Here is a 14,691-nt window from a genome sequence, read left to right on the forward strand (position 1 = left end):
CAAGGTTTAAGGGTCTATTAGTGGTTCTGTTTTCTGTGGACTTTACAATTTGAACCTAAACATTAATTCTGGGTGGAACTTGGCATCATGTCTTTTTGCCTCAGAGGGAATTTTTGTTGTACAATAAAAAAGTTTTTTTCACACAGTCACCTCCTCCATGTGCCCCTTTTCCTGAGTAAATAGCAATTAAGTAGTCAAGGTTTCAAGAGGGTATCTTTAATTTTAAAAAAGGAGTGATTATTTTAGGTGAATTTAACAGTTTTCCATTGGTTCACATTGAAGGTAGTATTTTAGATAGTGATAAGAAAGATCTGTGAGGTTGATAATAAAAACACTTTCCTCTCTGTTTTTATATAAAATCATGAAACTTATAAATCAGTGACTTCTTTTGAGAAGCTGAGAGCTGTAAAATGTTCTTTATTTTCTGGTGACTGCAATTGTAACATTGACTGGAATAAAAGAAATTTGAATCACTGTGAAATGATTTTATTTTCCAGTATTATTTTGGAAATATGCTTCCTCCAGATTCTTAAGATGATCTTTTCTCTATATTAATACTGTGTTGAAGTTGGGTTATTACAGACAACTGATAACATTGTAAGTGGGAAATTAAAGAACACTTAAGAAAGCCCTGCCATGACAAATTATCTTCATCCAAAAGCTAGAAAGTATTCAGAGTATCAGTAATGGTGTGGTCCATGACAAGGGCAGAATCCAGCTGTGCTGGGTTCTCAAGAAAGCCTGACCTCGCTGTCCTTTTACAAGGTGTCTTTAGACAAGTTTCTGTCCCTTATATTTGGCAAATGCAGTATCAGAAAACCCAACACTCTTTGATTAGGATGTCTAAGAACAAATTGAAGCCAGGCATGGTGGCACACGCCTTTAATTCCAATACTGGAGGCAGAGGCAGAGGCAGAGGCAGAGGCAGGTGGATTTCTGTGAGTTCAAGACCAGCCTGGACTACATAGCGAGTGCATGTGCCAGGCCAGCTGGGGCTACACGGAGACCCTGTCTCAAAAAGACCAAAAAAAAAAAAAAAAAAAAAGAAGAAGAAGAACAAATTGTTCTCTGAATGGGAAGTCATAAGTCATTATCTGTTTAAGACCCAAATAAACTCACTTTACAAGGGTAAATAAGGTGATCTTGATTTTTTTTTTCTCTTCTTAAATGAATGTCTAGGTGATTTTCAGCAATACTTACTCTATTTACAGGCTCATTCGAATGGCAAGTTTGTGCCTTAAGCACATTTTTATGACTAACTTATAACCTGCTCCCCCAAACCTTACCATTGAAAGTCTGCCAGTGCTGCAGATGATCATTAGTTCTTGAGAGACTTCGAGGAGAAAAAGAACGATGGGAAATGCACCTTTAGTAATGACCATTTGTGTTATGTGTTTTTTACTACCCCAGGAAACAGGCATTGATCTGAATGTTCAAGATTGACTTTGAACACCGTCCTGCAGTAATGTACAGGATTCCAATTAGCACAGGGCCAGGGTATCAGTGCACTTCTTTGCGTACTAAGCAGCCAGTGGAAAACAAGCTGCAAAGTAATTCCCTTGGCCCCCCAATAAAAGATTTATAGCAAAATAATCCTCGGCCCCATAATGGGACTGTTGTAGGTTTGTGTTTGATATTTGTAAGACTGAAATATAGTCCGTGTATTCAAACTAAGCATTTATTGTAAACAAGTTAACTGCCAAGAGCTTATATTCTGTCAAACATAATTATATTGAAGATTGATGTATAGCCTGAAAGCAAGGTTGAGGAGACAGTTCCTCTTCACCGAGGAAGGCTTCTAAGATGGGGCTTTCAGCTTCTCTGATAGAATGACTCAGGAAGCCGCCTTCCTCCCAACCAGCCTCAGATGTATAATAAACACAAGCTTGCTCTTGAAAACAGATCTGTTTGCCTATCCCTCCCTATTCTGTTAACAAAATAGAGAAATGAACTTGCATTCATGTGAGCTGGAATGCACCTTTATCACACATCTTAATCCAGATCTGGCAGCTCTGGTACTGACACTGAATAGCTGCTCTCCCCTCCTGGCTGCTATTTGTGTACCCACAAGCCTGCACCTATGCTTTATAAGCTAGCCCCACGTGAAATCCTTTTTTCCATGATCTTGGGCTCGTCTTTCGACTATTTTGTTATTGTGAGATTAGAACTGTTTAGAACTGTTTGGAAACTATATCTTTGAGATGGAGCATGCATTAGTATACTTCAGTCTGAGATGCAGAAATGATTTTAGACATGAAAGAACATAGGAATTCAGTAGTCTAGGGGGAAGTAAAGTTGCTTTGAGGTTGAGATGTGCATGTCTGGAATTGCCCCGGTTTAATTTACTACAGTAATATTCTGGGACTCTTTTGCTTTAAAGAAGGTAGACTTTTATATTTTGTTTAGGGCAAAGATTTTCCACTTTTTTGTTCAGGAAACAAATCATTTTAAACTTTTGAAACACTTTGGTAAAAAACTATGGAATAGCAAGTAATCTTTCTTTGTCTGGGTCATAGCCTTTGACTGACCATAGTAAGGATGGTTCAAGCTGAGCATGGGGCTCATGCTTTCAGTCCTAACACTTGAGTCACAGAGGCAGAAGGATTGCTCAAGTTGAAGGCCAGTCTGGTCAACCTAGTGAGTTCCAGGCCATCCAGGACTAGAGAGTAAGCAGAAAACAAAAAAGAAAATTTCGGTACATTTCTAGGCAGCGACTTACATCGTTTCTCTAGTTTTTAAAATATGTAATATTTTATTTTAGAAATTATATAGATTATAAAGAGAATGTCTTAGGACCATAAGGAGAAAAAAATTAATTCACTAGTCTTCCTTTTTCTATTTTTTCCTGAGTAATTGCTATAAATTACATGGGCACATATATGCTTAAAATATTGTATCTGGGAAGTACTCCATCAGACCCTGTTTTCCTGGTTTGTAGGCTAGGCTTTATTAACTTCATCTCGGTCACAGTAATAATATCCTAGGTATTGTTAGCTAGAGATCTTGGAGTCCCCTAAGGGACCCGGAGGATGCACACTATGATTTTTGACTTTTCTCGTGCTGTCTGTCTTCCTGTGCTCTCTTCTTCCTTAATGTCAGTACTTTCTAGGGCTTGGTGTCTGTTGCCTGTCCACGGCATTTACTGGAGATGAATGTTAGAGGGACTTGCAGAGCTGGGAAAGGGGATACTCATTCCTTGCTGTTGAAGCTCGACTCTATAAAATCTGCATCCGTTTATTCACAGTGATAATTGTTTATACTTCTACATTAAATATCTGTAAATGTTTTACTGTTTGAGCACTGAATATAGACAGTAGCATTTCTTTTCGAGGGAGGAAGCTTTTTTTTTTTTGTTATAAAACTTTACTTTTCAGTTTTTTATTTGATAAAATCTTTCTGCTTTGGTATGATTTCCTTTGAGGCTTTGCACCAGTGTTTGATCTCAATTTTTAATAATTTTTGTGAGTTAAACTCCCCAAAGGAAACATGCTTGTGCTATGAAATATTCCCACTAGAAATCTAGGTAGTCTGGTCTTATTGAGAGCGAGTGCTTGATTCCTTTATTAATTCCTTGCTAGAAAACCTTAGTACAGTTAACCTTTCCTTAACACTACACTGGAGAAATTAATCAAAGATTTTAAAAAATTGTTTGAATTAGATAAAATAACATTTAGGTAGAGCTGAAAACCCAAGGTAATAAAACAAATAGTGTAAGGACCATTTTTATTGACTCCTTTTTTGACTGGTAGGAATTTGAGTTGGCAAATAACTTTTCCAGAGAGGGTGAGGAGAAGGCAGAGGCAAGTGCATGTCCTCATAAACGCTCTTAATAGCTATGCCTGTAGAAGCCTTCAGAAGAAAATGGTATTGTAACAGAGGACAGAAATCCCGGTGTTGCTGAAATACAGTATAGATACTTTTACTACACATTGAGTGCACATTTGAACAAACAAGAAAGGGACCTTGATTACTTACTTTTGAATTATCTTTCAGCAATATGACGTGTTTCAACGTTTCAGTGATACACAAACTTGTACCTTCTATTTTCTATCATTAAACATTTTTAAAAAAAATCTAGTATCAGTAGATATTTGATCTCTCCATAGTTATTAGATGTAAGGAAGATGCTGCAATTCCAGTGTCCGACAGACCCCCTTCCTCCAAACTGAGGTGTAGTGCCTGTAGCCTCAGACTCCTGTTAAGCAGGCTGCTTTGAGTCACACAGGACCCATGGCAGTACTTTGTGTTGATATACCAGCAATCTCTGCCCACTGTGGACATGCATGGCTCTGTGGTCTGGCAAGTTTCCCGAGCATGAAGGGAAATGAGCTCCAGAATCCACTTGTACACATCTTTTTCCTAGAAAGTGTGCCTTGTCAACTGATGCTCAATGTAGTACAGGAAGCCCACAGTGGTCCTGACATGTTTGACAGACAGAAGTATCTGGGGGTCGGGGAACAGTCAACACTGCTTATTAATAGAGATGATTAATGTCTAAGTGGAATTAGCATTTTGTTAAACTGAACCACTGTTTATTTTGAGCCTACCATAGGTCAGGCTTGAGGTGGGGTGTGGCAAAGTGGAGACTTGGCTAAATAGGTGGGCCTGTTCCTCAGCCAGCCACAGACCCGGTGTTGCTGGCATCCAGGAATTTAGTCATGTGGGTCTGGCTGGCCATGGCAGCCTTCCCAGGTGTAACTCCCGAGTTCTTATTTAGCTAAGTCACAACAGCACGCCTTGCTCCTGTGTGCCTGTGAAATCCTTGTTTGCAAACCACAGCCAGGCCAGCTCCATCCTGCCACTGAATTTCTGTGAGATCATAAATGTAGAGATGTTTACCCTTCAGCCTGCAGAGCTGACTTCAGGTTAAATTGTGATCTCTCAGCTTGGGGACAGGCCAGGAACCAGAGGTGCAGAAGGCCAGAACTATTCTCCCTTCTTGCCACTTGAGGCCCACATTGAGCCTTTGGGGAATCAGTGATTGAGAACCAGGGTTCACTGTTCCATATCTTGAGATCAGCTTCAGGGGCTGAAAAGTAGTATCTGATTTTTACTATAAAAAATTCTGAGCCTAAAATACTGACGGATGATCACTCCTCTTTGTGCTCCAAATGGTGGGAAAAACATTAAGAGGTTTTATTATTGAAACTTTACTCGAGGCTCTAATCCTGAGTTGCAAACTGCTGGATCATGGGTGAAGATGAAATCTAATTGTTGAGTTTATGGCTCAGTTTGCTGTTCTTCATCACTGCAGAGCATACTGTGAGACTCCCCCTGTGGACCACCTAGAATTTCCTCCTGTCTCATCTTTGTCTTAGAGACAAATGAAACCATTACTACCACCACCAACAAACCCACAGTGCATTACCCTTTGGGGAATTTCTAATTCACAAGCAAAGGGCAGGAAGAAATTCTGGAACCTGGTGCTCCACTGGGGAGCCTCAAGGACCCCTGATTGACCTATGGACACTTGGGTCCCTTGTATTTAGATGATGCACTTCCCCCCCCCAAAATTAATGAAAACTTTATTTCTACTTTTTTTTTTTTTTTACACTACTGGAATTTCTTCCTTTAAGCTTATTTAGAATGAAGCATATTTCTTTTACAGTGATGATAGAGTCAGTGCTCACATACTGACATTTCATTTCACAATGGAACATGTAAAGACAGGGGTTCCAAAGTATTACATCCCCTAGTGCTTCAGTGACTGTCTTAAATCTTTGTGACTTCATACCATGAGGTTTGCATAGCAAGGCCCAGTAATGTTTTTCTATTCTATGTCCCCCTTGTTAGACAACTGAAGAGACGAGGAGACCCCAAGGCCATTCAATAGCAAAATGTAGTGTCTTTTTAAACAAGTAATGTTGGAGATTGAACTCTGCTGTGTACATGCTAGCTAAGTGCTCTGCCACTGAAATGTATCCCCACCCCTGAAGTGCAATATCTTTTTATCTCTAAGATATCAATTATCTCTGAAAATTTCCAGGTCAGCCCCTGGGGGTAGTAGGCTGCTGGGATGGAATGTGACTCCATTATGCCCAGAAGGTTGTGCCAGAGAAAGGAAGACAACTGGGTAGGACAGGGTAGTGTAGGAAGGACACACTGATGAATTTTGAAATTTTACCCCAACTAGGAGGTAAGAGATACACTATTCTTCTGTTCTGTTTCTGGTTGCAATTCTTGGCACTCAAACTTAGTTTTTTATTGTTTTTGGGTGGGAAGGGGAAGAGAAGCCTAGAGGTTAAAATTGGCACGTTACTTCTGTTCTTGTCTCTGACTCAAATTGAATGTGTATGTGCCTCTGTGTGTGTGTGTGTGTGTGTGTGTGTGTGTGTGTGAGAGAGAGAGAGAGAGAGAGAGAGAGAGAGAGAGAGAGAGAATCAAGTAAATACTTTCATTTATCTAATAAGTTTATAGCAAGAAGATAGTCTCTTCATTTTCCCCCAGTCTTTGGAGAGCCCTGTATTACTCTGTCTATGTGGTAGAATTGTTTCAATCTTTCAAGGGCTTGGTCTAGGGTTTATTTATGATGGAGGTTGCTGAGTGTGGTACTTTGCTTCAGGTTCAGTTTATGCAAAGAACAGATATGAGAAGCTCTGCCCACAGCCTGTGTAATCTTCAGTTAGCCCTAGGACCAGCTCGGGTGTTAGGACCAGATAGACAACAGGCCTCAGGGTAAGGAGTGGGCCTGTGCTTGCCTTCTTTCCCGAAAAGGTTAGACTTCAGGCACTTCAAGGGAGGAGAAAGGTTGGCCTGCTGTCACCTCAGACTAGCTACTGTCATTGAAAGGGTAGTTCTAAGAATGAGGGTGGACCCCAGACAAAGAGGTGGGGGACGAGGCTGGAGTGTGGCCCACAGGTCAGGACTTTGTCTGCAGTGACTGAAGGGCCAGAGCTCCTTTGTTTGCTCCTCCAGGCCCAGCACAATGCTCACACCTGGGAGTCCTTAAAAGCTGAATTCACTTAGCCAGCATCATAGGCCACTCACTGGACCTAGCAGTTGGAGAGGGTCTTTGGCTAAAAGCAAATCATCAGACTTCTGTGGGGTGGAGTTTGGAATGTTATTTTTAAAGGAGAATATGGGATTTAGTGGGCTCATCTGAACTGCTCAACTCTTCTCATGCTGTGTAATGAACGTGTTGTTCTCTGATAATTTCGGATTCTTAATTAGATGATAGCAATAACCTTTTTACAAGGTAAATATGAGGAAAAAAATAAAGGTATCTGCATTAGACTATATGATGAGTCAGGCAATATGCTGTGAAGGAGAGACTGATTCTGTCCCCAGCTTGGGTAGAAGGTGTCAGCTCTTGGCATGGAGCCCCCATGCTGCTGGCCTGCTCTGTCTCTCCTTGCTGAGATTAAACATCCAGAGCATTAAAGAATATACTAGTTCTCAAGTGTGGTCATAGCCAGGCCAGCAGCATTCCCCGAAAGCTGTGACTGCTCTTTAAAATGAAAGGAAGGGGAAGCCTTCGCCTTAGTAAAGAAGTTGGATTAATAGAGTTAGGAATGAAATAGCTGCCTACAGTTTGCTTAGTGATGGGGGGAATCATATTTTGGATTTTGGAGATTAAACCAAGAGTGTTTTTGTTCTTAAGTTACTTAAGATCTAAAACACAAAGGAAAGCACCTCACCAAAGGCCAAGAAATGTTCAGGACAGTCACATAATTCTCCTAGTATTAGTCTGTGGTGAGTTTATCCTGTGTGAGAAAAGTCATTGCATGTGTTGGTATTTGGCAGATTGCTTAGAGCAGTACTATCTGACAGAGATATAATATAAACCACATGTGCAATTTCAAATTTTTTAGCGGCTTCATTTAAAACAAGCTAAACAAACAGATGAAATTAATTTTAATAATGTGTTTAATTCAGTATATCCAAATATTTCTAAATGTGACTAGTTTTTAAGGAATTATTCAGGATACACCTATTTTCATTGCTTTTTATTAAGTCATTAAATCAAGGGCATTTTACACTTACAGCACTTCTCAATTCAGAGTTGTGTTTAGGGTATAGTTGTGGCCCGAGGTTAGTAACTACTGTTTCAGACTGGTAGTTTGAGAGTGGAATGCTGTGCTGTTTGCTGTGGGGCATTCTGAATACTGTCAGTCATTGTTGCTTGCATAATAAACCATTAAATGATTATTAGTTTTATTAGGACAATCAGTGACAGGCCATTCATTCAGTAACTATTGGTATTTTTTTTTTTTGAAGAAATACATTTTAGTGTCATGAACATGACTTAGTGAAAAGTATTAAAAAAATTAATGGCATTTTTCCTGTCTGAAAATGGCATTAATCCTCATAGTTTAGATAGAAAAGTAGGTACCATTGTTTGAGAGCTACATGTCAGACAGCTTAGATATATGCATAATTCTAGTCTCACAACTCAATGATACAGATATTATTATTGTTTGCATTTCAGCTAGGAGGATTTGGGCCTTAGAGAGGTAAGGAGTGACAGTGGTAGGATCTGACTCAAAGATCACCTTCCTCCTGCCCCGGCTTTTCATCACGTCTCATTGTTTTCCCACTCAGCTCATAGGGCTGGTGTGATGCAGCGGCAGTAACTACGGTTCTGTAACTACACACACTTCAGAAATAATGTCACAATGAAAATGGCAAGTTCAGCATCATAACAAGTGGGAAAATGCATTTTTCTAATGGAGTGACTTCTAGGTTTTTTTTTTTTTTTTTTGTCTGTGATGACAGAATACAGAACATGTCCCAATTGCCCAAATGAGTCTTGATTTTTGGCAAATGGCTGGGGCCGGAGTGCCTGTCCTCCAGATTAAACTACCTGCCTGCAATTGTAAAAGGCTTAACAAGGCTTATGATCAAAAGGTCCAAAGTTCTCTACTTGATCATCTGGAAATAGGTTCGTGCTACAATAAAAGGAAAATAATGCCCTAAGCTCAGATGCATGGCTGGAGCCTGGGTTTTCCTTTTATTTTCTCTTTCTCCTTGACCACTTGTAAATGCATTTAGGTTTACATTGCTGCTTTTTTATTAAGCTTTTTATTTTTAATTCTTCCCACTTAAATTTTTTTCTAAATGCCTCTCTATCTTTTTCTTTCATCTTTTGCTCAAGGAGAGTGGTGGAGCTAGTTGGGGAGCTGCTTCTTTTTGGAGTGTATATTTCTACTTATCTTTTCATGATTTGCTTCCCTTAGGGGTGTCCTATTGTAAAAGCTTTTTAATCCTATGCCTTAATTTTCTTCTTGACCTCAGTTTTGCTATTTTTTAATCTATATTATCATTAGTAATTGTATCTGTTTTTCTTGCCTTATCTTATAAAAATTGAGTTATTTTATTAGAAAAATCATGATTGTTAAATTGATCAAATTCTGGTAAAAGGTTAATTTTTCTAGCAGCTTATTATGATATTTTTATGTGCGTTGTGAGTGTATGTGTGTGTGTGTGCCTGTGAGGCTTGCCTCTTTGTGTGTGTGTGCGTGTGTGTGTGTGTGTGTGTGCGCGCGCGCATATGTGCATGCGCGAGCACACGTGTTTAGGCTAGAACTTGACATCGGATGTCCTCTATCGCTTACTTTTTTAGTCAAGGTCCCTCACTGAAGCTGGAACTTGCCATTTTGGCTGGGTTGGCTGGTGAGCGAGCCCTGGGAGCCTCCTGTCTCCTTGTTCCTTGCTGGGGTTACAAACTTGTGAGCCACTGCACCTGGCTTTTACATGGGTGCTGGGAACCTGAACATGGGTCGTCAGTGCATAACAAAAACTTTATCCACTGAACTGTCTCCTCAACCCCCTATTGTGATATTCTTCATGGTCTCACACTTAACATACTCCAGAAGGAGCCCTGTTTTCATACATTCCTGGTTAGTATTGTTTTATTTCACAGGTGAGCTTAAACTCCTTTTATTTTACTTTTTAGGTAATGAAATGCTTCTTCTAAGTATGTGGTTATTAAATAAATAATTTAAAAAATAGGTGATACCTGTGGGGGTTGGGAGTTGGTGACTGCTTTCTGACTGTAAGGAATTATTGTTGTCCTGCCAGCCAACAATTGCTTCCTTTAGTCACTGAACTAAAATGCTTAGGAAGTGCTTCCCTTATTGAGAGTTGTAAAACCTTTATCCCTTACATGTTTTAGAGCCCTGAAATTTTATGCTATATCTCGTATGTAACTGATTGTTTTCTTAATATTATCTTTAAAAATTAATAGGATTGTAAGTTTTTTTCAGTTGACCACAGACTTGCTTTAGTAATGGGCATTTGCTAGCTTATGGAATAGCTAGATTCATTTACAGGTCTTATCTGTGATCCCCAGATGTGTGACACTCAGATGTTGACATTAGGAGCTGCATATGGCTTTTCAGCATAGAAACTTAAGTACACACAGGTATTAGTGGTGAGGTGGCTACATGGCTCTGTGTGTGCATATGCTTAAGTCACTAAAAGTAAAAATCAGCCTGCTTCCTTGGACAAAGATCATATACCAGTATGGAAGGGTTAAAAGGTTTAAATGGGGGCTATTCCCTGCAGGTAAGGGCTCTCCTGGATGGGCTGTATAAAATGCCAGTATGCTTGCTAAGAAAGAGTTTACAGTGCTCCCAGCTGAGGGCAGCAGCCATGGACTTGTTCTTATTTGTGTCCATGGAGCCACGGGACATACACATAGTAGATTAGTGAATAAATGCTACACAAATGAATGATTGAAAAATAATGTGGAGGAAATTACTTTCTATTATTCATTACAAATTTAAATATATTCGGGAATAACCTTCCATAAATAAACACTTTATAAACTAGTAAGGATCATAGTGAAAAACTGTGTTTTATAAAGCATTATGTGGCTGTGCTGAATCCTTTTTGTTCCGAAAAATTTGGTTTGTTGCACTATTATCTGGAATTTTCCATGAATCTATACTCTGGATAGTGAGTTTGCCCATGAACAGTAATGCTGCCTTGTTCTTCCTGAGAGTGGCACTGAGTCAGAGTTGTCCCAAGCATGGTATGGTGAGACTCGTTAGACTGTTGTGCAGTCTTAATAATAATTACCATGGTCTTTAATGATAACAATTCTTAATGAGTATTATTATCATTAATAATGATGATATTTAATAATTATACCCAATACTTATTATCTTTAATAATAATAATTAGCACATGGGAACCAGTTGCACCATTGTATTATCTTTAGAACAAAAATGCATATCTGTGGCCCAGGAGTCTGCAGACTATCTACTCCCACCCTCTGCTTTCCAGATCACAGTGAGTCAGGAGGCGTCTGGGGTCAGGAATAGGGAGGGGCTTCTAGAAACCTCCTATATATTCTGTCTTGGACCCTATTCCCAGACACTCATTTTACAGATGGCTTGTATTTATTATGAAGTGCCTTCCCCAAGACCATTGCACCCTCCTTCCCCTCCCTCTGCCTGTCCATCTATCCTTCGTAACTTTTGTTGTACAAAGAGAAGACCCAGAGCAGATCCTCATTCCATAATGTACTAATTTGTGTGGATTATGTAGGGTAGAGTCCTTGTTTATTACTTGTATGTTGGTAAAACTTTGATCTTCTTCTGTCTTGGCTATGTTTAGGTTTAAATGTCTGTATGACGGTTTTTTGAGAAAAATAAAAGTTTAAAAAATGTTTGGTGAATTAAACATTTTTTTTTAGCTTTTCACACTTTGATACAAAGCAGAGAAATATTTCAGTGACAACAGATTTCAACAGATTTTCAAATAGACTAATTTGCTTTATTCTTTAGGGTAGTTTACGTTTTTTCTCTGCAAACACAAGACAAGTACTCTTTCTAGGGGTAACCAGTATTCATGTGTGAAATAATTCTAAAGAGATAAAGATTTGTATTTAGAATATGTTTCATATTAGTTAAATGTTAGTTAAACTATTTCATGATCTGAGTTTTTCTCAGGCTAACTTGAAATAGTAGCTTGTTTACTGAGATTGGAAAGAAAAGAACCTAGTAGAGGACTTCTTAGTTCCTCTTGGCTTTCCTTTATATTCACATAACATCTCAGGTCTTGAAACCAACCAGGCCTCCCTCCTGGGTATCTTAGAGGTAGAAGTTTTGAAATACATTTCTAGACTAATGCAGAGCTGATCTGGAAACATCAGTGTTACTTAGTAATGATAAAACAATAGACATTAAAGATCTTGGAGTCTCTGTAAGGTCAACTTGACCTGGGCCACATATTAGGGCACCTGTGACTAGTGTAGTCCACTTATCAATGGCTGGAATAGAATGCCTGCTCTCCCCTGCAACCTGTTAGCCCGTAGGACTAACATGCCTGCTCACCCCAAACCATAGCTGATCATAGACAAGTGAGTTTTAGAGCTGTCTCTCCCCTTCTTGTCCTAGTGGCTCAGATTTGCTTTGTAATGCCTGTGTTTTGTTCTTGGATTGTGTCCCCCCAGGTTTGATGATTCCTGTCTTCTGTGTGGTGGAACAGTTGGATGGCTCTCTTGAATATGACAACAGAGAAGAACATGCGGAGTTCGTCTTGGTGCGAAAAGATGTGCTTTTTAGCCAGCTGGTGGAGACAGCACTCCTGGCCCTGGGCTATTCCCACAGCTCTGCAGCTCAGGCCCAAGGTACTCCCATGTTTCCCTGTCCTCCCCAGCCTCCTGTGTGTCATGCTCTGAGGAAGAATAGGTTCCTCCAAACAGTTCCCCAAACAAGGGTTGCAAGACAGTTCTCAGATGCTACATCTAAGCAGTTCTAGAGCAAGCCCTAGAACATGTCTTACAGAGTCGTGTTCTCTTCTGTGAAGGATTTGACCAGTACCTCTAAAGCCACCTGAATGGACTTGCATTTCAAAGCGGTTGTCATAGGTGTTTTTGCATTCATAACTCTGGTATTTCTTCAGCAAATTGCTGTTCTTAGGGCCAGTGCTGAGATGTTTGACTCCTGACTTATCCAAATTTTAGTGCATGATCTACAAGCAAACACTTTTAAAAATTGATTTAATGCCTTGGGCCAATGGCTTTTGCAGTTTATCATCAGTTTTTAATTAAATAGAAAAAAGTAGATGCATCTTATTCTTTTTGTAAGATTGAGAACTGTTCTGTAGTTTTGATATGGTCCATTCATTTTTTTAAAAATCAGAGTTTCTTGATTCCAATCACTCCATTTTACCTATTTAATGAACTACTAATGGTGAATTATTATTTTGGTGTACTTTGTTAAAATATGGAGGAGCTTAACGTGAGTTTTTCATGCATCTCTCTAAAGCATAGCCCATTGTTTTTATGCCGAAGAATCAACAAAACAAATAACAGCAGTGTTCCCCTAAACCTTGAATAATGGAAAAAAAATTGAGCGACTAGAATTATTATCTTTGTTTTTCAGCTGAAATGATTGAATCATGTAGTTTGTGAAAATGGTTGTTGATAAAGGTGAGAAATTTGTAGCATCCAGGCCTTATTTTATATATCAATGTCCTATCTTACTATCTTTGTTTAACGTTTGTGTAGGTCTCAAGAATTCTTGCTATTTCTTGAGTCCCTTATCATGTCATTCCTAAGAAAGATCAGTTAGCCTCAGTGATTCTGATAAGGCAGCAATGAGGGATTAGGTGTTTATACAGAGTTACACATGTAGAGACCAAGGACATGGGACTCAGACTTCTAAGCTCTTCACTCTGAGTCTCTAAGTAGATCATACTATTTAAAAAAATGTTTTTTAAAATTATATCTTAGTTCTATCAGGGGGATCAAGAATGTCTTCCTAGGTGAGGGGTACCCTGTGTACCTGTCCTGTGCACCTCCGTGCCATCCGAACACAGTACTTGTCCAGTATGGGTGTAGTGGTAACAGCTGAACAGTAGAGTCCAATGCTTGCACAGCACCATGATGAAGGGTGACTCATTTCTTTTTCTCAATAACCTTCTTGTGTGAGGGATTCAGGATTTGATCCCCAGAAAATTGTGTAGTGGCCACCATTGCTTTTATTTCATCCTATATGCCTAATAAAATAAAAGAACCCCCTCCCTCCCCCCATAAACTCTCATGCCATTTTAGGGATGTTTTCCTCTAAATGTAAAGGTCATTGTACCCCATGACATGCATCTTGGTGCCAGCTCCCTGTTTGACAGGGCTATCCATCTCAGTTAGCATGGCTGCTCAGTGTGTCGTGAGCTCACATGTGGAACGTGGAGTGCTAAGTGGCCAAGATTTGCTTCTTGGCACATGCTGAGGAACGGGGCTCAGGAAATTTGCACTAGGGAGCTGCTGCAGTGCTTTTCAGTGATGTGGACTGAGAGTTCTGCTCACCAAGGTGAGATCTGCTAGCAGGAATATCATCTGCTATGGAACACTGAACGGGGACACAACAAAGTGATTATTTGCTTTCTCCAAGGTTTTGAAAACTAAGGTTAAAAAATACTACTCATTACATTTTTTTTGTCCATTGAAACAACATATTGAAGGTGCTGTAGATCACAGGTATACTTTATATTGTGGGTAAAGGAGGATTTATCACTGTGTTCTATACTGTAACCTCACAGACTAATAAAAAGAAATAAAATAAAATCAGAGTTTAAAATTTTTTTTTTCTTAAGCAGCTGATCTATTTTAGGTAAATGAAAAAACCAAAATTGTTCATATTCTGAAAAATATATTAGTAGTTTCTTGTCATTCTGACACCTAAATGTTTAAAAACCTCTATTTTGGATAAATGGAAAAACTTAAAATTGCCTGTTTTTTGA

The 14,691-nt window shown here is 39.3% G+C and overlaps 1 protein-coding gene across 1 annotated transcript in view; it reads left to right on the top strand.

Annotated features, from left to right (window-relative positions):
• Positions 1-14,691, top strand: part of Satb2 (SATB homeobox 2) — a 185,601-nt gene that overhangs the window by 12,161 nt on the left and 158,749 nt on the right. Inside the window, exon 3 of the mRNA XM_008833425.3 lies at positions 12,401-12,577. Coding sequence (XP_008831647.1) covers positions 12,401-12,577 — 177 coding nt within the window. The remainder of the gene's footprint in view (positions 1-12,400; positions 12,578-14,691) is intronic.

Source organism: Nannospalax galili, unplaced genomic scaffold, assembly GCF_000622305.1.
Source record: "Nannospalax galili isolate Female #2095 unplaced genomic scaffold, S.galili_v1.0 scaffold610, whole genome shotgun sequence".
NCBI classification, from domain to species: domain Eukaryota; kingdom Metazoa; phylum Chordata; class Mammalia; order Rodentia; family Spalacidae; genus Nannospalax; species Nannospalax galili.